Consider the following 27,542-nt stretch of genomic DNA (forward strand, 5'->3'; position numbering starts at 1 on the left):
ACTACTAAAAGTTTCATACCTATTAAGAAATATTGTTGAAGGTTTAGGCCTAAATGGTTATCTAATGAACTAATGAGACTCATAACAGAGAAGAAAAATGCATGGGATGCATATAAATTATCAAGCGACTCAGAAGCCTATGGCAGATATAAGCTAGTCTGTAATCAGGTCACAAAGGAGGTTAGGCAGGCGAAGGCAGATTACGAGAAATCCTTGGCAAAAGATGCTAAGAAAAACAGCAAGGATTTCTTTACTTATATAAACTCTAAAAGGAAGGGACTGAATCTGATTGGTCCACTTGACATCGATGGTTCAACTGTTGATGATCCTTCTCAGATAGCAAACAAACTGAATGAGTATTTTGCATCTACATTCACACATGAGGAATTATTAAGGTTTGAAAATGGCAGAAGGTTATCAAATTGTAGCAGGGTACTTAATGATTTTGTAATAACTGAAAGCAAAGTGAAGGAGAAATTGTCGAAGTTAAACATAACAAAAGCACCTGGGGGTGGATGGGATCTATCCAGTTATATTAAAGGAGACGGCAAAGCAACTAAGCAAACCCTTAGCCATAATTATGAGAGCATCCTTGGACTCAGGGGAGGTTCCCACTGACTGGAGATGTGCAAATGTATCCCCAATTCACAAAGGGGGGATCGAAGGGTGACACAAGTAATTACAGACCAGTTAGTTTAACTTCTGTTCTGGGTAAAATAATGGAGTCACTGGTTAAAGATGCATTGCAGGATCATCTAGACAAGACTGCAGCAATAATTCAGACACAGCATGGGTTTAAGGGAAAGTCTTGTCTGACAAATTTGATAGGATATTATGTGGTTAGAAAGGAACCGGATGCAAAAAATAATTTTGATATCATATGTTTGGATTTCAGGAAAGCTTTTGACACTGTTGCGCATGGAAGACTGTTGTACAAATTGGAGCAGAATGGTATTAAGGGTAAGTTGCTACAATGGATAAAAGGATGGTTAAGTGGGAGAAGACAGAGGGTGGTAATCAATGGGTGTTGCTCTTCGTGGACTAATGTTATTAGTGGAGTCGCACAGGCTTCGGTGTTGGGTCCACTGTTGTTTTATATATTTATCAATGATATTGATGAAGGTATATCAGGCTTAATGTCGCAGTTTGCAGATGATACAAAGTTTGGCAGAGTTGTTAATGACAGTAATGGCAGTGTGCTACTGCAACAGGATCTAGATGATTTGGACAGATGGGCTAAGAAGTGGCAATTGAAATTTAACCTTGACAAATGCAAAGTACTGCATATGGGTAGAAGTAACCCCAGAGAAACGTATCAACTGTGTGGTACTACACTTAAGGTGGTAGAAAATGAAAAAGACCTGGGAGTAATTGTGCAGTCAGATATGAAGTTTTCTGAGCAATGCAGACAGGCTGCCAGGGCAGGTCATGGGGTTTTGTCAATGATATATAGGAATTTTGCTGGCAGGGAGAAGGAGGTGATTGTCCCTCTGTATAAGGCAATGGTCAGGCCATGCCTTGAGTACTGCGTACAGGTCTGGAGGCCTCATTTTAGGAAGGATGTAGATTTACTTGAGCGTGAGGGGAATGAAGGAATCCTCTTACCAAGAGGGGCTTAAGTTCTGCAAATTGCAGTGGCTGGAGACTAAGCACCTGCGCAGTGATCTGATTGAAGTGTATAAGGCCTTGAATGGGTTGAGCCCGCTGAATTCTAATGGGATCCTTCCACTTGTTCAGATTACGAACCTAAGGGGGCATAAATTCAAATTAAGAAAAGACAGATGTAGAATAGATGTGTGGAAATTTGCCTTTAGCCAGCGGGTGGTTAATTGCTGGAACAAACTTCCATCTGTCGTTGGGGAAGTTGATAGGTTGAATAAATTTAAGGAGGAACTGGACAGGCATTTGGAGGGAATGGTGTAATTTTTTTTTTTTTTTTTCTCTTTGGCTGATGCTGCATAAGCTCATACACTTGCTTTCTTGCATCACATGCCACTACTACTACTACAGATGAATTTGAAACATTGAGGTAGAGAGATTTTAAGCCAGAGAAGATCAAAGAGCGGAGATTCCAAATTACCAAGTTTCTGACGGAATATCGGAACAGACATATGCACAAGTGCCACCTTTGAGGCGAAAGGAATCATACAGCAAATAGTTTTGGCAAGAGATAGCAGTATTTGAATCAACCGATAAATAACTGAGATTCTGTCAGAAAAAGTACACAGGTTTGGCAGACTGCAAGTGGAAATGGATATCTTTGAGAATAGAATTGAGACCACATATATTTGTGAAATGAACTAGGAAGTTCTGCATAAGGTGATAATGTCTTCAATATTTCGACCTAGAAACTGAGCAACAAAGTTCTGTATTGAAATCTACATCATTGCCATAGCTGAAGAAAACAAAAGTTGTGGATTCTGCCAGAAAGGTTATGGTCATCAGGTGTTTTTTTTTTTTTTTTTTTTTTGGCATTCAAAAAATGGTTTACCAGAATGTTATGCCATATCAAACAACTGTTATGGGATCTTATCACAGAACTGTACTACATACTTTGCAAAACACGTTCATCACAAATGGCCACAACTGTATGTAGGTAGGTGGATGCTGCATTACAACAATGCAAGACCTCACCTTGCTCATACTGTCATCAAGTACTTAGCCAGAATTAATGTAAAATGTGTTCCTCATCTGCACTACAGCTGGGCCGACCGGGCTAGCCGAGTGGGTAAAGTACCTGCCCGGCAACCCAAAGGTCGCGGGTTCGATTCCCGCCTCGGGCTTGGATCAAAGTACTGCAAAAACCTTAGGAGGTGCAATATGGCCACAGAAGCCGATGCGCCAACAACTACCAAATCAAAAAAAAAAAAAAAAAGCACTATAACCTTGACCTTGCACCCTGTGATTTTTTTTTTTTTTTTTTTTAATTTTTATTTATTATTATTTTATTTTTAATTTCCGAAGTTAAAGAATGAGCTGCAAGGAAAACGCTTCCAGTCATCGGTAGAAGTTACAATGACATAGTCATCAAAGTAGTTAAATTAATTAATTAAATTGGCATTGTTTTGGTTATATCTCATATTATGACTGGCATCACAATGAGTTGCCATGGTATTGTACTACCTCGAATAAATAACGCTTCACCAGTGGAGAAGATGATTATTTATTCTCAGCGGATACCACCACCCAGACAGCACCGTTTCAAAGCTTGTTGGCTTCTCTTCGTGGGTTGGTGGGCAGGGACCCTGGTGTTGCAAAATCCGAGAATAAATAACAATAGTCTTCTCCATTGGTGAAGTGTTATTTATTTGAGGTAGCACAATACCATGGCAACTCGTGAAGGCTGTCACAATGAGATATAACCAAAACGATGCCAATTTAATTAATTAATTTAACTACTTTGGTAGATAGCTATATTAAAATGATGCATTTGCACTAACCTACAGATTAGTCATTCTACCTCGTAGCATGAGGCCTTTGCCCTTAAATACTTTATAAATAGAATATATTAAAACAAACAGGTTTAATGAGTATGTATGGACAAGGCAAATGTAAATTCAGATGTGTAAAGTGAAGTTAAAATTCCACCTCATGAGCCATAAATTGATTTAGAATTGAATAAAAATTTAGTATTAATTTAATTAATGAATTACTTTTTTTTTTTTATGTAATTTAATTTACATGAAACGCAGACAAGAACTTCTGTTTCAAGAAAATATGTCATTACAAACTTTTCGTGAAGATCACTGAAACAGCTCTGGAGTTGCTTGAGTTGCTTAAATATAGTAGCAAATTTTCTTTAATCCTTTGAACTATAGAAATAAAAAAAAAAAAGATGTAATGAATATTTGGTTCATCACTGATTTGTTTCAAATTCCATCAAACACTTGACGGATTCTTATTGTCCTCTTTACCTCAGGATCTCGGGTGTGTAAAGCAGGTTTCCCCTGTCAGGTACTCAGAGTTTTTTTTTTTTATCCATATGTATATTAGTTGTGTACACTGAAAAGACAGAATTTGTGGGATACCTGGTTCCTGAGCAACGCAACACTGGTCCCTCTCGCTAGTGGATGAACCCACCACTTGGTGAGTATATGCATTCACATAGGCAGTAATTCGATGTCAATATGGATAAATGTTGTGAGTTAACCAACTTTGAAAGAGGGATGATAGTGGCTGCCCAATGCATGGGTCACTCCATCGCAGAGGTGGTACAGAAATTGCACTATCCCCCATTCGACAGTATCAAGAGTGTATCGGGAATACATCATTTCTGGAATAACTTCTCATCATGGACAGCGGTGTGGGCGGAGAAAGATGGTGGATGAATGTAGCCATCGACGTCTATCTCACATTGTTTCAGCCAACCAGAGAGTAATAGTGGCACAAATCACCGCTAACTTCAGTGAGGGAAGTGCCAGAATCGTTAGCCGCAATAGGCTTTGGGAGCCACCAACTCACCGGAGTCCCATTCTAACACCATGACACAGGATTCTATGCCTCAACTGGGCAAAAGAACATTGGCACTGGACTTTAGATGATTGGAAACAGGTCTCCTGGTCTGATGAGTCCTGTTTGACGAACATTGCATGAATATATTCACCCGTCATGTCAACAAGAGTCTGTTTAGGCAGGTGGATAGTCAGTAATGGTCTGGGGCATGTTCAACTGACAGACGCTGGGACCTCTGGTATGTCTAGATGCATCTCCGAACGGTCCATATTACGTGTCCATCCTTATCCTTGCAGACCATCTGCATCCCTTCATGGTCATCATGCACCCACAGGGCAATGGACCTTTCCAGCAGAACAATGACACCTTCCCCACAGAGCCATGGTGACTAGAACATGGTTCGAAGAGCATTCCGCAGATTTTACCACCATGGAATATCTCCCCCCCCCCCTTTCACTGGACATGAACCCTGTGGAGCATCTTTGGGATGCTGTGTGAAAGTTCCATTTGAGCTATGGATCCTCCACCCAGAAATGCAACGGAATTATGGACAGCAGTGCAGTGAGCATGGATGGAAATACCTGTGGAACGCTTTCGCAAACTAGTGGACTCAATGCCTCGCCATGTGATTGCCCTTATCTAGGCGACAGGTGGGCCTACCTGTTACCAGGTAGGTATCCTATGGTTTCTGTCCACTAAGTCTATACTCGTAAGCAGATATAGTCCACAATAAAGACCATGTAAACTGTTGTACTATGATATAAGTAGTTTTTACTGAAAACCTCAAACAACAGTCTAATGAATATGGAACTTTCAGTTCCATATTCATCAGACTTGATTTCTTTTTCTTCTGCAAAAACTGTTTGTAGCCATCCTGAAGTTCATATGACAGATAAATGCTACTCTGTGGCCATACAGAAGCACTTTTCTGGAAATTGCAGTAAAGAATTTGGACCACAAGAATAAACCTTGTGCATAATACCTTTTCATATGAAAAACAATTCCTGAATATTCTTCACTTTTGATGAAACAGAGAGTGATGTTTATTCAAGGGATGTATTAAAAAGTTACCTCTCTACTCTGTATTGGAATGTGGAAAAAGCTCCCATTAAGATTTCTCAGTTAGGGAGAAGAGCTGCTTAGTCAGGTACTCTTGCATTATATCCAACTAGTACTGGACTCTTTTAACTAGAATTGGTCGAGTATTTTTTGGTGCATTGAATCATTTGAGAAGGGCCCTGATTTTTTTTTTTTTTTTTTTTTTATGAAAAACCCCAAACACGAAAGGTATAAAAACCTATAGTACTTAGTACCGTGCATGGGTTGAAGGAGAAGTGTGGGGGGAGAGGGATGCCGGAAACTTTGCTCTAGAGACTAAACATGGGTTTCACCACTTCAAGCCTCCAATAAGCAAAGTGGTGGTATTTCACCGGTTGATGAAAGAAATTTAGGTTTATTTGTTTATTATTTATGTATAAACCTTGTATTATATGAAATTTTTTTTTTTTTTTTTTTTTTTCAATTCCATTTTTCACAAAAAACAAATTTTAAAAAATCAGGACCAAAAAAATTGACTTCGAATGATAGTTGTCGTTATATGAATAGAATTTTATGTAGCTGATTTTCACAGTATCCAGGTACTTTCAAAATGTTACTTAAAAAGTATATGTATTGCAATCAATTAAAAATCATATTATTAGTGTTTGTCTCCCTGATTCTTTAAGAATGGCAAAAATGATAAAATTTGTAATAAACCATTTGAATCAAATTCTTACAAATATGTTCATACAAACATGTTTTTCATTGACCACTTTTTGATTAATTTTACAACCTCATCTCAATGTCATTAGCCCATAATACCTGTTCTTTGACTTTCATTTTATAAAATAACTGTTACTAATGTAATTGTTCCCAATTCTTTTAAAGCTTGGACTGCCACTTTTGAGAATGTTCCAATGGAAGTTACTCCTGTTGCAATAAATAATCCTTGGGAAAATAGTGATGTCCAACCTTCTGTTGAAGATCAAAGTTGTTGGGCAGATTTCAGCAATTTTTCCAATTTTAGTTCCTCCACTGATGAACCGTGAGTTTATATTATTTCAAAAGTTTTTCTATACTGTTCTCAAATACCACAAAGTTTTTTTTTGTAATGATGGTTATACTTAACAGTATTAGCTGTTAAGAATATGTTCTTAAGAAAAGTGATGTTCCTTCCTTGCCCTCCTCTTCCTTTCTCTAATAGAATAAGATTTTTAAAATGACATTACCATTACAACCTCACCATAATGCACATTGTTACACCATAGTTCAGCTTTACCCAAGATTGGCTTTGATTCCCTTAAAAAAGAGAAGTTCAGTTCATTATAAAAATATATTACTTTACTTTTCCTTGATTACAATACACCAAAACATTAGCCTCTTGGTCTTTTGATTTTCTAAGTTATTACTGCTACACACACAAACAGTCGGCTTATACAGTTGAACTCGGTTATAACAAGTGCCACAGGATTGATGGTTTTTGCTCAATATAGCTACTATTCATAATATCTGTGAATGTAAAAATATGCATATATTAATATAATAATATAATAAAGTGTAAAACTGAAATAAATAAATACAGATGAATAAGGAAATAAATAGTGTACATATTTAACATATGAGAACAATATAATAATAATAATAAATTTAAAAAAAATAATTAAAGTAAGCAAGTTACTTGCAGATGCATCATTGATCATTTTCAGTTAGTCTCCATGGCATTCTGAGCTGAGCATGAGGTAAGTTGGATTGATTTTATACTAACTGTATCTTTATCAGTAACCCCTGGCACAGGCCTGATATAGCCAGGTGGTCAGGAGCGAGAGTACAGTAGAACACACTCTCTGAGTGAACCATGGTTCAACCTCGTGACTGCTATATATGATTATTGGTTATATTTGTGATTTATTGTAAACTCCTCTGACCTGATGGTTGTGCAGGAATGTAAACAAGAAATTTTTAACCCCTGGCTTGTAGCCGTGAAGGGTGTTGTGTACAGCAGTGTGCCTTCTGTATACAGCAGAGTTGTTCTTAAATGAATTGTATGTTTGGTCACTAATAGAATACTCTCCAAATAATAAAACGCATCTGGAAACATTTTAACACTACTGCAGGTAATAAACATAATCCTGTACATCTTTCGTCAAACAAGCTGAATCCAGTACAAAAACACTTTCATGTATTCCATGTTCTCATCAATCAATCATTTGAAGAACCAGGAATCAAGAATCACTTGAAATGGTTCTTGAAGCTTTTAATAATGCTATCTCCATTGGTTGCAAAACAGAGATTGCATGTGAGGGTTTGTTGGACCCTTATCTACCAGGAGTAAAATGTTTTCTATTTTTTTTCCCCTTAATTTCTTTTCTTTTTTTCCCCTTAAAGATGTAACTACTATCAAGGGTAAAGAGAATGGTTATTGCTTTCATAAAGATGACTAAAGTGGTCTCAGACAGTTTTTAACTTCCATACAGTGGGACCAACTGATGTTATCATCAGCAAATTCTAAATAGAAAACATTTGAGGAAATCATCATAAAGAAGCTATTAGGCTTTTCATACCAGCTAAGAAATACTGTTTCTTGTGGGGGGGGGTGAAAGAGTGACACAAGTTATTACAAAACATAGACCTAATTGGATGTCTTCTGTATCCAGTGATACAGAAGCTTGTAGTAAATATAAACTAGTCTGCAATCAAGTCAAAAAGGTTGTTATGCAAGCTAAGACAAATTATGAGAAATCTTTGGCAAAGGATGTAAAGAAAAATAGCAGACATCTTTTTGTATGTAAACACTACATGAGAAACTCTAGTAGAATGAATACCAAAAGTTTATCAAACTTTACCATGGAGCTAAATGATTTTGTAAAAACTGATACTAAAGTGGAAGAGAAATTGCTGAAGTTAAATATAAGAAGGACACTGGGGTAGATGAGTTCAATTCAGTTATATTAAGAGAGAGAGAGAGAGAGAGAGGCAGCAAAGAATGTAAGCAAACCTTTAGCTATAATTATGAGTGCATCCTTGGATTCAGAGAGAGTCCGTGTGATTAGAGATGTGTGACTATATCCCCAATTCAAAAGTAGTGGAAGAAAGAGTGACACGAGTTGTTACGGACGTGTTAGCTTATCTTCTGTTCCAGGTTAATATTTTTATTTAAATACGAGTCTAAATAAAATCCATCTAGATACGAGTGCAGTATACTTCAATCACAGCATGGGTTTGTTTAAGGGGCAATCTTGTCTGACCAATCTAATTGGATACTACGATGCAGTACAAAAGAAGATGCAAAAAAATAATTTCAATATCATATATTTGGATTTCAGTCAACCTTTTGATACTGTTGCACATAATAGACAGCCTAACAAATTGGAACAGTGCGGCATTAAGGACAAATTACTTCGATGGATGAAGGGATGGTTGCATGGGAGGAGAAAGAGTTATTCTCAGTGGACACCACTCTTCATGGACTTATGTTAACAGTGGAGTCTCCGAGGGTTCAGTGCTGGGCCCATTGTTGTTTTCTGTATTTATTAATGGATAGTATGAATCAGAGCTGTAATACTCAATATGTTCTACATTGATAATAATATTAGTAAAATAATAAGAGGAGTTTACCTCAATATAGTACGTAGAACACTTCCGTATGATACCCTCCAGAAATTAAAACGGAAAAACCGAAAAAATCGACAACTTACCGGTACATTAGAGTAAAATATAAATAATTAAATAATCAATTTAACACAATTCAAATCAATTTAAAACAATTAAAAATCAAATTACCTCAATTAAAAGAATCTAACGAAAATATTCAAAACGATTTTCCTTCTTGAAGCTGCAACGCTTTTCGACCGTATGTCGTGATCACAGGAATGAAAATTACCGAATCGGGTTAAACCTGAAACTTAAATAGTGATTATTTGTCTTCGCGCATGCGCGTAACGGTCCACGCATCGGAGATCAAATATGGCCGCCGAACAATAACAGAATTCTCGTGTAATTTAATTTCAATGGTTTCTGCAATTAATAGTCGCGTATAATTATGTTGAACGTTAAGTATTTTGGCCTCGTTAAATAAAAATGTGTTTTTCGTTAGATTCTTTAAATTGAGTTAATTTGATTTTTAATTGTTTTAAATTGATTTGAATTGTGTTAAATTGATTATTTAATTATTTATCTTTTACTCTAATGTACCGGTAAGTTGTTGATTTTTTCGGTTTTTCCATTTAAATTTCTGGAGGGTATCATATGGAAGTGTTCTACATACTATATTGAGGTAAACTCCTCTTATTATTTTACTAATATTATTATCAACGTAGAACATATTGAGTATTACAGCTTTGATTCATACTATCTAATTAATTTTAAATTCTTATTGACTATTTCATTCACTTCCTGTCTCTCCAGTAGTAAACAATCAATACACACAATTATGGAAGATTTTTTGAATGGCTTGGTGCAAAATTACATTAAATCTACACTAAGGTACTCAGCCCAAAGTTACCATATTTCTTTTCTAAAATATTGCCTTCAAAACAACATCGTTCCGAAGTTTGCCAGGGTGAATTTAAATCAAAAAATTTCAAGCATAAAACAACTAACACTGGCGACATTGCGTAATATTGTTAAGCTTGCCTTAAAATCTCGATATTCGAATAAACAAAAATACCTTTCCCAGGTTAGGAAGCTTCGCGATAAATTAAAAAAATTATCTACATCCGAACGATTGGTCTGTATTGAAGACCTCCATAGATTTGCAACGGGAAGCATAGGCCTCAGAAATAAAAAACAGACACGTTAATAAGTTGCAAACATTATCAGATAGGTCAAGACACGTTCATGCGAATTCTAACACATTGTTGCGGGCTTGCGACCAAGTTCATACGGGGGGTTCATACCCCCCCACACACAGACACACAACGTACTACCACAGAATATGTCAACTAGTTCACAAACACCCCCTCACCCAGTATTCAGCGAACCGACATATCAACAGGTTATAAATGTTTCCTCGTGTACACTATCGCAGGACCAGATTTCACTTTTATCCAAAGGACTAAATTATAATTTACCACCTCGAAAACTACCTAAAAAACAATGCGTAATTGATATTGAATTTGGACTTCGTAATATTCCACAAAAAGATGTATTTATTCAACAAGTTAACCAAGCAGTGAATAACATAAAAGAAACGAGACTTCCTAAATTGAATACACATGACAGTTCAGCTTTACGAGAACTTCGGGGAAATAAGGACATTATTATACAGAGGGCAGATAAAGGAGATACAGTGGTAATACTAGATAAACATGATTATATTAATAAGTTAGATTCAGTTGTGTCAGATACCTCCACCTATTGTGAAGTAGACCCGGCACTCTTTGCCAATTTGGTCAACCAATACAATGAAACGTTAGCCAGTTATCGAAAAAACGACTACATTACTATGGTTCAGTTAAAGGAATTGAAGTCCAGAACATACAATATTCCTGCACTTTTCGGTCAGGTAAAATTACACAAGACTGGATTTCCTATTCAACCTATTGTTTCCTACAGGAACTCGGCATTTTCATCCTTAGCCACACATGTATATAACATTATAAAGCCCTTTAGACAGGTAATACAATTTGGGATTAAGAACTACGATACATTATTTAATAATCTTAAAGACTGTAGACTCGGCGACAGTGACAATTTATTCTCACTAGATGTTACCTCATTATGTACGAACGTAAATGTTGAATATACATTAGATATTATTTGGGATATGTTAAATAAAAACTCAACACCGTTTAATTATACGAAGCTACCTATTAAGGAAATTTTTCACTTAATTAAACTGTTAGTTGAGGCCAACTATATCACCTTTCGAGAAAAGGTGTACAAACAAATTTTTGGATTACCAATGGGTTTGTGCCTGAGTGGCTTAATGTCAGAGATCTATCTGTCAACGATTGAGCATATACATTTGACATGTATATGCTCAATCGTTGACCTTTTTGACTCCGTATCACATACTATGGGAGGTATTTAGACGATGCTCTAGTTATTACCGATAGTAGTACTATCCAAGACATTTTACATTTGTTTAATAATATTTATTCTAGACTCAAATTTACATTGGAAAGGGAGGATACGGATACAAAGTCATTAAACTTTCTAAATTTCACGCTTACTCGGGACTCGAATAAAATACAATTTAGCATCTATCGAAAACCTACAAATACCGGTATGCTTCTACATTATAATAGCTATCACCTGTTCACCTACAAAAGATCGATTATCTTTAATCAATTTCTAAATGCCTATAAATATTCATCGACAGAATCTGCTTTGGACTCAGAAATACAAATATTAACTAGCAGATTCTTAAACAGAGGTTATTTCATTACCACCATAAACCGAATTAGGGTATAGGCTAAAGATAGGATACAAAATACTACACCAATCAACAATAGTAATATCAAAAAATACTTTATTTCTGTCCCATATGTTGAACAGTGGCACAAACAGCTTGACAGATTCTTTAAAGATACCGAATTCAAAATTGTAGCTAGGCCAATACGGAAGTTACACACTATACTGAACAATCGCTCAGTTCTTGCGGTGATTGCGACTCATCTTACCAAGGTTCGACACAATTTTTTCTTAATATTCGTGTAAATCAACATGAAGCCTCAGTTTGTGCTTCTCGTTCAGCAGCGTCAGAATTAGCCTTTTATGCCATTAACGAAAAACATACTTTTTTATATAACGAGGCCAAAATACTTAACGTTCAATGTAATTATACGCGACTATTAATTGCAGAAACCGCTAAAATTAAATTACACGAGAATTCTGTTAATGTTCGGCGGCCATATTTGATCTCTGATGCGTGGACCTTTACGCGCATGCGCTAAGACAAATAATCACTATTTAAGTTTCAGGTTTAACCCGATTCAGTAATTTTCATTCCTGTGATCACGACATACGGTCGAAAAGCGTTGTCGGCTTCAGGAAGGAAAATCGTTTTGAATATTTTCGTTAGATTCTTTTAATTGAGTTAATTTGATTTTTAATTGTTTTAAATTGATTTGAATTGTGTTAAATTGATTATTTAATTATTTATATTTTACTCTAATGTACCGGTAAGTTGTCGGTTTTTTTGGTTTTTCCATTTTAATTTCTGGAGGGTATCATATGGAAGTGTTCTACGTACTATATTGAGGGAAACTCCTCTTATTATTTTAGTAATGTATTTATTAATGATATTGATGAATGTATAATGGATTAATGTCTGAGTTGGCAGATAATACAAAGATTGGCAGAGTGGTTATACAGTAATGATGGTATACAGCTGCAATAAGATCTATAAAAATTAGTCAGTTGGGCTGAGGAATGGCAGTTTCTCAGCCCAGCTGCCTTCAAGTTTAACGTATCCTCACATTGTTAAACATATGGTAAATTGGCCAGCACACATTGGTTTATGATAGACAGTTGTCTTCAAGCATATGCCCACACGTCAGACAAGGGTGTCTAAGTATGATATGATATTGTCCGATTCTAGTTCGATGGTGAATTTTATGAAAGATGGCAGAGAATTGAGGTGGTCTAAGAGTCGGTCACCCGAATTTCTGGGCATAACCACAAACACGTCATCCACATAGCGACACCAAAAGGCAATGGGATCTGGTACATTCGTAAATGCATGACCCTCTAATTCTTCCATCGCGATATTTGCCATGCACCCGTTGGAGGAATGAATGGACAATATGGCAGGTGTGCAGAAATTAAATGTTAGTTTCAGATCATACATGAAGATCATTCATTTTTGCTTATTTAATTAAGTATTATATAAAAGTCAGGAAGAAATAAGTAAATACATTACAAAAGCATTGACAGTAAACTATAATTGTTTAATATATGGCCGACCGGTCTAGTCAGGTGGATAAAGTGCCTAACTGGCAACCCAAAGGTCGCGGGTTCGAATCCCGCCTCGGGCTTGGATCAGAGTACAAAATGCAAAAACTTTGGGAGGTGCAATATGGCCACAGAAGCCGATGCGCCAACAACTAACAAAAAAAGAAAAAAAGAAGAAAAAGTTTAATATATGAAGTAACTGAAATATGAGGGTTGTTCAATAAAGAATGATCATATTTTGCTGCTCTTTTTCAAAGTAGTCCCTCATTTGATGAAATGCACTTACTGCAACATTGCTGCCATTCTTTGGCATATGTTTGAGAGTCACATCTGACTTTAAAACTACTTCCGATGGCTGGAAACATTTTCCTTGCAGCTCCTGTTTTACCTTTGGAAATAAAAAAAATCACAGAGTGCAAGATCAGGGCTGTAGGGCAGATTAGGAACACATTTGACCTTAATGGTGGCTAAGTACTCAACAACGGTATGAGAAGTGTGAGGTCTCACATTGTCATGATGCAGCTCCATCCACGTGCATACAATTGTGGTTGTTTGCAACAAATGTGATCCTGCAAAGTGTGCAATGCAGTTCTGTAGTAAGGTTTCATAACAGTCATATGACACGACACAACATGCTGCCATTCCTTGAATGTCAAAAAAAAAGGAGAGACGACCATAGCCTTTCCTGCAGAAGCAGTAACGTTTACTTTTTTTTCAGTGTTGATAATGATGCAGACTTCTAAACTGAGCTTTGTTGCTTATTCTGTTTCAAAATGATGAAACCATATCTCATTCCATGCTATCCCTTTGTGCAGAACCTCTCCATCTTCGTAACCATCTGTTGCAGCTCCTAACAAACTCTTATGCGATCTTGCTGTTGCTCAACTGTAAGTAGTCTTGGAACCCAGCGTGTACAAACATGCATCATATGCTAATGCGGCATTAAAACCCAAACAAACAAACAAATGTCATATGCAAATGGTCTTGGAGAATACTATGTGTGCTTGCTACTCATATTCTCAACATCTCTGCCAGTTTCCTTACTGTTATGTAATGATCTTCTCTCACAATTACAGAATTAGTGTTTATGGTTTCTGTGGTGACAGCAGTGATTTGAGCTCCAGAACTGGCAATTTTTGTGATGAATCATGTCCACCTTTAAACATTCTAAACCACCCATAAGCCTATATGGATGGTTTCACCTATATGGAAGCATGGATTTACCATAAGCCTCTTTTAACATTTCATTGACTTCAGTTGATGTTTTCTTGAGACGGAAACAAAATTTGAGAGCATCCTACTGTTCCTCATGTGTTGTGTCTAAACAGTTGCTAAACTGTTTTTTTTATGTAAGTATTATTGTAGAATAAGGTCACTAATTTCAGTTGTTTTGTTTGTAGTCAATATTAGAATAAATGCAGTCTAGAAACCTTTTTATGGCACAATATTTATAAAATGTCATGTAAATATGATATTTTATTTCCTTTTATTATAGAATACTGAGAATGGTGTTGTGCGTTCATTGTAACGTATGATTGATTTTTTTTTTTTTTAAATGTCTTATCAAATTTAGAAAAATTACAAAAGTGCAAATGTAACTTTTAATCATTGAATACTGATCAAATTTTGTAAATCATAATAACTGTATTGCTGAAGAGTTGCCAGCTGCTACCTTCATGCAGGGAAAATTGAAATAATTTAAAAAATGATTTTAAAAATTAAAAGGATAAAAATCTAACTACCAAATAAAATAAAGAAAATTAAAAATCCAGAATAGATAAGCAGGGGCCTATGCTCATCCAGGCAAGCACAGAGGCAGTCTCCTTTGTAAAGAATAGCACAATTGCTGCCCGAATGCATGTTTCCAACAGCAGTTATGCCATCCTTCATAGGAGATCATGCCCCTCTGCTTGCCTTGAGTGTATGCCCCTGCTTTTGTATTCTGGGTGGTTTTTTTTTTTTTTTTTTTTTGTAGTTTGATTTTAAGTTTTCTTGTATGAAGGTGGCATTTCCCACCTCAATAGTATTACTTGTTGATAGTGCCTGATTTTGTAAATCATTAAAATGCATGGTGGGTCCTGCTTATATAAAAGTTAGGCCATTGTGATTTGGTCAATGCATTTGACTTGTGAGAATTGCATACTGTAGTTATTTGCATTTTTGTGGCTACATCATATATATATATATATATATGTGTACCCATGATATTGATCAAAAGAATGAATACATGTTCAGTTTAAATTGATTTTGCAGTACTACAAATATTCTTAGGATTATAGTCAAGAAGGCTTCTAGTTACTTTACTACTATCAGTTAAAATCAAACAGCAAAGCTTCTTTAATATAAGCAATGCACCTTGAGGTGAGTTATATTAAAGATGTTTTGTTGTTTGATCTTATTTGTCAGAACTGTATAATATTACAGTATTTTAATAAAAGAAGATTAAATATATTTTGTTCTATATGTACTTTTTCTTGATTAAAATATAGTTTACATTGGTAGATAACCAGAAAATTTAGCTAACTGGTCTAGAACTCTTTTTGGCTCGATGTGTGCGCCAGATTTTACTATAATTGTTCCTCTCCCCCCCTGCCCACATGCACAAAGTTAAAACTGAAGGATTCTTAAATGTAATGATGATTTCACTTTTCTAATTCATTAACAGTGAAATGTGGGAAAATAGTTTTATCTCCCTATCCATTTTCAAAATATGAATAACTCCTAAATATAATAATTTCACTTTTCTGATTTGCAAACACTAAGATATGAGGGAAGTCGTTTTATTCATCCTCGTGATTTTATTTGTGACACTTTTTTAAGTGTGAGAATTGCATACAAAAGCAATAACTTTTATTTCTAAAAGTTATTGCTTACTTTTAGAAATAAAAATCATTGTTTATATCTAAAAACAAATAATTATTAAAAATATATTATTAAATTGCTTCATTAATTACTTTATATTTAACCAAATAATTTTTTTTTTTTTTTTTTTAGATATTTATTTTCCACCCATAATGGAGCCAGGTGGGCAAGAGCAGCAGTGTGTAGCACACGCTTCTTGATTAGACCGGGGTTCGAGCCCGTGACCACCAAATACAGAGGATGCGAAAGGTCAGGGAATGACCTTTTGCATATCCCTGGAGCAATATGGCCTTAGTTGCTAATGCTCCTAAAAACCAAATAACAACAACAACCCATAATGGAAAACCTTTTGAAGAGAGCTAGAAAGTCATCGGGTTCACGGGACAAGCAAGGTAGTCCAAAAAAAAAAAAAAAAAAGACAAAAGCTGGTATTTAGGCAATATAATGAGGAATATATCAAATACAGATTTGTGTGCTGTGCTGTGATAATTCTTCCCTTCTTCGACCCATATGTCTTATTTGCCTAGAAGAGTTATCAAATGAAGCAATGGTACCAAGTAAACTATGCCTTACCAACACCTTACCCCAAAACATCCATCATGTGCAGAAAAGGATTTGAGTTTTTTTAAAAATTCAAATCTTGTGTCTTGAAACGCAAAATAGGAAACACTCTTTTTATGAATTCGATTACAACAGTATATCAAATTGAGCTCAAGAGGCTAGTTATGAGGTTGCCCAATTGTTACCAAAATGCCCCATACAATTGCAGAATTGCTTATTTTACCAGACTGCATTAAAATTGTTAACACTATGCTTGGGTCAAAAGAAGCAAAGGAAGGCTAAGGTAAAGACAGCCCACACGAGAAGCATGCAAAAGTTCGATGAAATTTACCGGTAAAAGTACGTTGCTGTAATGGCATTTGTATTGTTGCTCCCTTGGTAAACAGACGGTAGGTGTTTTCAGTCTGGAGTAGCAGTTGAATCCCACGAGAGCTTGAAACCTTCCCGAGGTGGGGGGGGGTAACTGGACCTTTTTTTTTTTAGAATCACTAATTGAATTATGAACAGTCATATTTGAAATTCTGGCGTCGTAAAAAATGCTCGTAGCGTAGTTTCACCTGTAAACTTTTTCGAAGTTTGCTGTGCTTCTGCTGTGGGCTTCCTTTACCTTTGCCTTTTTTTTCTTAATAAACAATTTATCCACTAGTCCACCAGTGATTCTAAAGAAAAAAGGTCAGCTTACCCCCTTCACTTCAGAAGGATTTCAATCTCCATTGGGATTCAATTTCTACTCCAGACCGATAACACTCACTATATGTTTACTGAGCGAGCAACAATACAAATGCCGTTACAACAAAGTACTTTTACCAGTAAATCTATCGAACTTTTGCGTGCTTCTCGTGTGAGCTTTCTTTACCTTCGCCGCAAAGGAAATTGAAAAAGTGCCACTTTCAAATAACACTATTAGTAGAGATGCATTGAAGACATATCAGATGACATAGAAACAAAATTAATTCAGAGAATTATCGAATATAAAAAATTCATTTCAAATTGATGAATCTATAGACATTAGTAACTGTGAATGATTGAAGAGAAATGCCTTAAAGAACATTATTTGTTCTGCAAAGAACTCCCAAATCACACTACTGGGGATGAAATATTCAAAGTGACAAATAAGATACCATGGAAATATTGCTTAAGCTTGTGTACTTGTGTAGGATGGTGCAGCTGCAATGACCAGAAGTGTTAAAGGTTTTGCATCAAGAGTTCGTTCTGAAAACTCAGAAATTCTGGTAATACATTATTTTATTTACAGAGAAGCCCTCGTATCTAAAAGTTTTCCTGTGGATCTGAATTCCACATTACACAATGTTATCAAAATGGTGAATTTAATAAAATTCAAGCCCATTAAAATCACGTCTGTTTTCATCTTTGTGTGAAGAAATGGGATCGGAATACAACTCTCTGTTATTTCACACATTAAATACATTGGCTGTCCAAAGGAAGAGTTTTATCAAGAGTTTATGAACTAAGAGAAGATTTGAAAATTTTTTTTGTGAATAATTCTTATTTTGCAGATTTAATGAAGGATAGTTATTGGCTCCGAAAACTATCTTAACTGATATTTTTGAGCACCTGAATGAGCTAAATCGAAAATTGCAAGGATCACATGAAAACATACTAACCTGTATGGACAAAGTTTATGGATTCAAAAAAAAAATTCAACTTTGGAAAAATGAGGTTAAAAGCAGATCACTAATGATGTTTAATCAGTGTTATAATTTAAATCCTAAAGAAGAATTATTGGGATTAGTAGAGCAACATTTGTGTTTTTATTGAGAAAAACTTCATCACTGTTTGAAATACTTGATGTAAAAAAATTTGAAATCCATTCACATTACCCCTTGAAATTCCAGCATTTATCAATGAAAGATAAAGAATAGCTGTTAGATTTAAGAAATGATTTCACCCTTCAAGTACAATTTAAAGAAATCAAGTTATTTGAACTTTGGTTAATGTCAAGAAAGGAGTTTCCTTCATTCAGAGAAAAGCAGTTGACACTTCCACAAGTTTCTTGTCAATGGTGACTATCAAGAATTTGAAGAGATCTTCATTAAAAAATCTGAATCAAGAGTTACACATAGCCATTTCAAAAATAAAACCTGATATAAAAATGTTGTGTAACTCTTGACATTAACCAAAGTTCAAATAACTTGATTTCTTTAAATTTGATTTCTTTTGATTTGATTTCTTTAAACTCAACTTTTATGTTCACTCAAGTTTTGTATGATTTTAGTATTCAATATCTAATATCTTGCATAGTATTTATTATTTTACTTTTCTTATCATAATTACATATATAATATAACGCAAACGTAATACATTTTTTCACAAAGTCCTTATAGACATAGATACTACAAAATCTGCCCCAATTTATTTCTGCGTACCATGTGAAAATTATAATTTTCCAAGTGTGCCCTGGCACGAGAAAGGTTGGGAAGCACTTGGGTTAGAGCATACACTGATAGTAAGTAAGCCTAAGATAACTTTGTAATGTGGTGATTTTTAAAAAAGTAATAGTAGCCTTCTTCCTCTTTTTCAGGAAATCAGGATTAAAAGCCTTCATAGCAAACTCCTAATTCTTAAAACCATGTTTACATGCTATGAATTACTTGAACTGTGTTCTGCTGTGTTCTTGAAAATAATATTTCTTGTTTTGTCATCTGGCATTTATTTGTATTTGGAATAATTGAAAATTTATCTCATTGTGCATGCACACACAAAAAAATGAGAAATTCATTATCTTGTGAAAAACATTAAATGAAAAATAAAACTTTCTGCACTTGTAAAATGGAAGAAAGTTTTATTCCAAAATATTTATCTCATGCCTGATACATTAGGAGAAAATAGTATTCACCGAAAGTAACCCAATCCTATGGTTAGCTCCATGTTTCTGATATTTTTTGAAGAAAAATAATTAGGACAATTAACCAGAAAATTTCAGAAAGGCTAGAGTTGTGTATAAGGATATGATCTTAGTAGGTTGTATGCACTGTTTTTCTGCACCAAATGTGAGTTAAAGTAAAACCTCCTAACAGCAGCTTTAAGCCTATAACAAATAAATTTGGTGGATCTGTATTTAAAAAAAATATATAATAATAATAATAAATAATATAACAAATGAAATCCAAAATAAAGGTGAACTTTCCAAAATTCTATAGCAAGGGAACTTTCCATAGAACTTTGAAAATGTCAATGTCAGGTTTATTATTGTTTGTATATATACAAAATTTATGTGGATTTGGTGCTAGTGTTACCCATTGATGACTATACATTTAAAGAGCTTTTTACATTAAATAGTAGGCGCCTTCGTAGCCAGGTGGGAAGGAGCAGCAGTGCGTAGCACATGCTTCTTGATTAGACCGGGGTTTGAGCCCGTTACCACCAAATACGGAGCATGTGGAAAGGTCAGGGAATGACCACCGCACCGGAGCAATATGGCCTTAGTTGCTAATGCTCCTAAAAACCAAATAACAACAACATTAAATATTTATGGTTGACAAATGTAAGCATAGTACTTTTGATGTGAGTACCCTGTTTTTATTTTAAAAAAAAATCCTCTTTACAATGTAAAAATGTTTATGTATAACTATACTTAAAAGTTTGCATTAAATTCTAAATATTAAAATTTGTAATTTTTTAGCTCATCTCTCAGAATAACTGATAGTACGCCAGTGGATATGCTGGAATCCAGTACTAATTCATTATTAAAACATGGTGAGTTTTCCCATAATCTTGTTTGCATCATATTTATAACTGGCTCGAAGACTCTAACTGTTATTATCATGAATAGGTTATGTCTTAGTTTAACCACACTTAAAACATGAGGTCAAGTTTAGTTCATACACGCGCTGCTGAAAAACCACAGAACGAAATGGATAGGCATGAATACATTTTATTCAGTGACGATAATTTTGTCTTCTTTTTTTTTGTTCTTTTCAAATTAGATTTTATTTTGCCTTCATGGGCTTATTAATTATTGATATACTGTTTTCCATCCCCACATGCTAATCATCATGTGTGGATGTTCACTATATGGCTAATACTATTACAATTACTATCACATATGCTTGGGAAATAGAATGGTTCTAAAAGAGCACCCTGGCATAGTTCAAGCAATCATCATCACATGACATTTAGTCAAGTAATTTATATCTTTAAATCCAAAAGAAATACAAAAAAATGCCCACTAATTTAAAAGGCTGAAGAGAAATTATGTGACTGGCCTGAATAATCTGAACATAAAATAGCATAGCAGTGGATGAAAAACTGTAGTAGTAATAGTAGTGTTAGTAATAATAAAGGCAAATTGATGTAAGGAAGCCAGGTTAATTCATCAAGAGAGAGAAGAAGGCTATCTGGTTTCATTTCAGTATCTGTCTTTATTGTAGTTCTGGAATGTTAAATGGGAATTTATTCCAACAGTTAATAATACTATTTTATAAAATAGAATTTTCTTTTATCCATTATATCCATCATTGTTAGTTATTCACAAATTGGTGAAGCTCATTAGTGGGTAGGCAACATGGCTCATCACACCTGTCACTTATGAGCAAGTAACTATTACTATAAGGCAGAAAAAATAACAGTAATAATGAAGAATAAACCTTTATTCTTAATATTCTATTTCTCTCTTTATGAAGGGAGAGAAATGGAATAATATTTTCAGATATATGGAGAACCTTTCATTATAAAATGTTAGGTAATTTTGGGAAGTGTTTTGAAGTAGGCATTCAGTTGAGTTTGTGGTTACTGGAAACCTGAATTGTTTAAATAAACAGTAACTAATGGTTAAAATAGTGATATTCACTGTGTAGGTCACATGTAGGCCCACAGGATACTTTTATGCTATTCACCGTTCTCTCAGAAAAAAAGTGGCAAGGCAGATATGTGAACACTTGATGCATATGCCTGGCTTCAGTCATTTTGCCTATCAACATCAAATAAAGGTTAAAGATTTGTGTGTTAAATTTATTGTAAATAGTCTACATTGAGATGTAACTTATTTTTTTTTCTTTTATATACTAAAATACTGTACCTTCTTGTACGACTACGAAATATACAGGATGAACCATATGTCAGTTTACCAAGTAATAATATATACAACTTAAATCTTGAAATAAATTTCATGCCTATATTACTTTATTAATATTAAATGAATATTCTTTAGTGTGCAATGAGAGAAGAAGCGTAGTGCTATGCAAGACCTTCATGGCTAGGGGGTTAATTTAATTAAGGGTTTAATTTAGTTGACACTTACATTAATTTTTATGCAAAGACTACTATTACCATTATTGCTCTGATTTTCTTCTAATTCTAAAATGTATTTCAGCCTATCATGTACAGAATTAAATTTTTCAGGAGACTATTGATAGTAGTTTGATTGGTAACCATCAATAATCAATATTGATTATTGATGGTTACCAATCAATAACATTAACATTTCTGATAATGATATTCTAGCGTCATATGACATTGTTTCACTATATACCAATGTAGACATCAAGACACATTAAGCAGACTACGTGAATTATTTTTAGACGACTCCACGCTAAAAGAACATACATCTCTCAATATCGATAACATTAGAATTAGCAAGGGCACATGATGCAAGAAAGCAAACTTATATAGCATCAGCAAAAAAAAAAAAAAAAAAAAAAAAAACCCACACACACCCTTCTCATTTCATCCATATGTTTGTCTAGTTCTGCTCTGAATCTGTTTAAGGTATCAACTTCTACAACGACAGATGGAAGTTTGTTCCAGCAATCAACCACCTGCTGGCTAAAGGCAAACTTCCACACATCTATCCTACAACCGTCTTTCCTCAATTTGAATTTATGCCCTCTCAGGCGATTATTCTGAGCAAGAGGAAGAATCCCATCAGCATTGAGCATGCTCAAACCATTCAAAGCTTTATATATCTCAATCAGATCACCTCGCAGGTGCCTAGTCTCCAGATACTGTAAATTACTAAACGTAAGCCTTTCTTCTTAAGAGCAACCCTTTGTTCCATTCACTAATCTTGTTGCCCTTCTCTGTACTCGTTCCAACAGCTCTATGTCCTTCTTAAAATGCGGCCCCGAGACCTGTATATAGTACTCAAGGTGTGGCCTGACCATTGCCTTATACAAGGGGATAATCATCTCCTTATCCCTGCTAGAAAAATTCCTGTATATCATTGACACCATGAGCTTCTCTTGCAGACTGTCTGCACTGCTCAGAAAACTTCATATCTGACTGCACAATTACCCCCAGGTCTTTCTCATTTTCCATTTACCCTGAGTGTAGATGCAGTACTTTAAAAGACTGAATTTTGAAGAGTTAATTTGCTGTTATTAATTTACTAAATATATAAATATGAATTATTACTACTTGTTTGTTCGGTTTTATCACAGAAGATTCATTTCATGAATCCTCTGATAAAATTCAGCTTCATTAAATTTCAGGAGGAAATAAATTATGTATGTTACAAAATTGTTAATTGGTGAAATGTTAATTATTTGCTGTAAATTTCTATTACTGTTAAATGGAAAAGTAATTAAAAAACTAATTTGCCTGAAATGTTACACAAGTGCTTACATTATCTAACTTAATATTCCTGTCAATGATTTAATTTTACTTTTTAACTGCTTTATCAGCAAAAGTTATTTATTTGCATGTTGTGATTTTATCCTATAAGTCATTTGTTTGGAGAATACATATACTTTTATGATTTCTGATGCTTAAGACATTTTAATATTAGCATTACTGTAAATTATGCAAGGATACAGCATGAGCAAAAAAAAAAAAAAAAGTTCCACACATCGTTAGAGAAATTAATTTCTCTAATGAGGAGAGGGAATTGTGGTGCGTGAAATTTTTAGACGAATTGGAAGAATTAGTCAAATTTGTCTAATTCTTCCTTAAATTTATTGAAACTACCACAACACCAAATGGAAGTGATTTTCAGCGGTCACCTATCATTTGGCTTAAATGATATTCCCACGATCTGTCCTTCAACCATCCTCCTCCGTTTAAATTTGTGCCCCCTCCCTTATGTGTTGTAAGAATGTGATCACCCTTTAGTGTACTAAATCTGTTCAGAGCTTAAACACCTCAAACAGATCTTTGAAGTGCATAGTTTCCACATGCTACAGTTTGACTGAAGTCTTTCCTGGTAATAGTACCCTTTTGTTCCCATCACTAATCTCACTGCTCCTCTCTTCACCCATTATAATGGATCCACATCCTAAAATGAGACTTTTCAGACCTGTATGGAACACTCAACATGTTGCCTTACTATTGCCTTATACAGAGGAATAATTATCTCCTTATCCCTGCTGTCAAATTTTCTATATATCATTGCAAAACTCCAGAAGCTGTCCTATCAGTCTATTTGCAGTGCTCAGAGAACTTCATGTATGACTGCACCATTACCCCAGTTCTTTTTGCATTCTCCATTACCTTCAGTGCAGTACCACACAGTTGGTATGTTATTCTGGGATTACCGCTAGCCACGTGCAATACCTGACATTTGTTAATATTAAACTTTAAATTGTGAATAACCTTCTACCGAAAATTTCCAGATCATGCTGCAGTAGCATACCTTGATTTTGTGTTTCCATGCGGGAATTCCCTCCCAGCATTTCTCAGGAAATTTGTTTTTCCAAATCCCGAGAAAAATCAGTTGAGAAAACTTGAAAAATTATTACAGGCACTCGCTGGCTGACAAAATACTCAACTTATAGAAATTCAGCTTTATGTAAGTTTTTGCTGGCTGGTGCAAACCTAAAAAAAAATTGTGGAAACGTATTTTGCATCCCGTAGGAATAAATGGGGGTATTGCGAAACTTATAACACTTTTTTTTTTTTTTTTTGTTAATTCGTTCTAAGACCTCGGAAGTTGAAATTTTTGCTATATCACTAAGCTATTTATCTCTAAAAGATCATTTTTATAATGGGAATTGCACTGCACTTTCATCATTATCATATGTTCTGTTATAATTTTGAATGACTTTGTCATATTTTTTTCTAAAACACATTTCTGGAGGTCGCTACCATAAAACAATTTGCAATTTCCGGTTTATTGGGCTTTAGAAATGTTACTGGTTTGAAGGAATCCACCGACGTCAAGTCAAAAGCAAGAGCAGAAAATGCTGACACACAGAGTGGAAGGTTAACTTAACCTTCCACTTTCGGAGTGGAAGGAACCAGAGTGGAAGGTTAACAGCCTTCCATTTCTCGGTCGACATTTCCGGGAATCAGACAGGAGCACATAGGAGAGAAGCAGTCACGATCTAATCAGTCAGTCCTCCTTGTAACTGTTGCCTTGTTATAAAAGTGTGTTTGTGGCCCTGTCTGCTGCTAACTGTGAGTCATCCTTGCAAATAAAATAAATATTAATAAGTTTATACACAGAGTATACTTTATACAAATCCTATGAGTGGTATTCCAAGAAATAAGTTTTGGAAGCAAAATAAGTCCTTAAATTGGTAATTTCGACATGTGATTCTATGTAATGCTGTTAACTTTGTTAGGAGATCTGAATGTTATATTATTCAAATACTTCCAAGTAATGTTCACTAGGCATTTTCCAATGTTTGAATATTCGCCATAGGCTACAGTCTTTGTAAATACTACTAAACTTAATATTTCTTATTTATCAAACATTTTTTTTTTTTAGATATCCATAATAATGGCTAAAGAGTATGAACAAGGTTGGAAGTATTTTAAGAAAGATAAAAGAAATCAGTCAGCTCGTTGCCAGATATGTTTTAAATCATTGCAATGTAAAGCATCATCAACTAGAGGACTTCATAGCATCTCGAACATATTCGTGGCATGAAAAGGACAAAAAACTCTTGAAAATAATCCTGATGAGCCAATGCCTACTACTTCTAAGAAACAATGCACAATTTTACAGTACGTCAAAGGACAAGAGTCACAAGATTTAATAAAAATGGTAAGCAGACTTGAAGCAGCAGATGAATTATCTGTCAACATCATCTCAAAGAGTGAATTTATTAGGGCAAGTTTCTTAAGCAAAGGACTGCAGTTGTCAAAAAGTCCATCAGTTACAGCATTAATACATAACTATTACAGTAAAATAGAACAACTGTACGTTGAGAAATTTGGTGCTTTCAAATATGAAAATGAGCATATGCATAGATGAGTGGACCAGTTGTAGAAATCGAAGATACATGAACGTTCGTATATAATACATGATACAATGAGACCATTGAATCTTGGTTTAATAAGAGTTCATGGGAACTGTCCTGCAGAAAAAGTGTTATCTTTACTTCAGGAAAGATTAAAAACCTTTGAATTAAAACTCGAAGCATATGTGGTTGCAACAACTAGTGATGGTGCAGCAGTTATGTTATAATCATGCACTTCACCTTGCTGTAACAAAAGTGTTTTAAGTCAAAAAAGTTGAAAGATGAAGCATGAAAAAAAAAAGCAGCAGCAGAAATGAATACAATGCAGATTCTGAATACAAGAAAGATGGAAGCAATGGCTCTGATTCAAATAACGTAGCCGGAGCCGAAGAGTATGATCTGCAACATGATGTCTCTCCAGCAATTTTTAGTATAAGAAAAATTGTAAAACTGTTTAAATATTCTCCAGTGTGAAATTCTCTTTTCCAGCAGGAAATAATAAAGAGTGAAAAAATGGAACTTCAAGTCATTTTGAACTGTAAAACATGCTGGAACATATTAGAAATAATGATCAAAAGATTTTTATAGATCCTAAGTCTGATAAAAAAATTTTTTAAGACAGTTGATGGTTGGTTACTTAGGGAAGGAGAGATATTATGAAATTGTGAGAGATATGTTGAATTGCTTAAAACCTGTTCGATTAGCAGTTGAGGAATTAAGTTTGTTTGTTTGTTATTTGGTTTTTAGGAGCATTAGCAACTAAGGCCATATTGCTCCGGAGATATGCGGTGGTCATTCCCTGACCTTTCCATATCCTCCGTATTTGATTGTCACAGGCTCGGACCCCAGTCTAATCGAGAAGTGTGTGCTCCGCACTGCTTCTCCTGCCCACCTGACTACGGAGGCGCCAGGAATTGAGTAATCATGATGCAAATCTTCTAACAAGTGAAGAAATTTTTAAGTTTCTTTTTAGTAATTTGGAAAAACCGAATTCTGCTTTGAGCAATATGTTTTTAAAAGAAATTAGAAATGAATTGCTTAAACACAGGAATAAAGAACTAGTATTCCTCATTAAATATTTAAGCAATGTTAGTTGTTTATATGAGGTGGAAAAGGGCGACTTTTTTGCTTTGGCAAACAAGAATGAAATAGCTTGATTAGTAAAATCATTAATGGAAAGACTTTCTAAAGAAAAATGTACTTTAATAGAAGAAATGCAAAGAGAAGATGTGAATGTTGTGGAATACTCCGACATGAAATCAGAAACTGATCTAAAATCTGAATTAGCAAAAGCAGTATCGATTTCAATGGCAAAACCAAAATCAGGGCAAGCAAACAAAATGTTTTCATCGTTAAAAAAAGTAAATGAGCTTATATGAAGCAACATTTACCCTAACACCCAACTTGAAGATGCTTTTGGTTGCACTCTTAACAATTCAACCAATGTCAATGCAAAATGAAAGAAACTTTTCTATGTCTGGAATATTTGTCCCAAAACAAAGATCAAGACAATCGAATAGAGCAATCAATGCTTTGTGTGTTTTAAAATTTCATTTTAAGAAGGATAACTTTTTAAATATATGTGGTATTCTC

General features: G+C 34.8%; 1 protein-coding gene across 4 annotated transcripts in view; it reads left to right on the top strand.

Annotated features, from left to right (window-relative positions):
* Window positions 1–27,542, top strand: part of fmt (phosphatase 6 regulatory subunit 1-like protein fmt) — a 477,658-nt gene that overhangs the window by 385,257 nt on the left and 64,859 nt on the right. For all 4 annotated transcript variants that reach the window (XM_090388378.1, XM_090388363.1, XM_090388382.1 and 1 more), the window contains 2 exons: window positions 6,379–6,535; window positions 20,453–20,526. In XM_090388378.1, coding sequence (XP_090244504.1) covers window positions 6,379–6,535; window positions 20,453–20,526 — 231 coding nt within the window. The remainder of the gene's footprint in view (window positions 1–6,378; window positions 6,536–20,452; window positions 20,527–27,542) is intronic.

The sequence above is a fragment of the Mastigoproctus giganteus genome, chromosome 2 (assembly GCF_048544385.1).
Source record: "Mastigoproctus giganteus isolate SK-2022 chromosome 2, ASM4854438v1, whole genome shotgun sequence".
NCBI lineage: Eukaryota > Metazoa > Arthropoda > Arachnida > Uropygi > Thelyphonidae > Mastigoproctus > Mastigoproctus giganteus.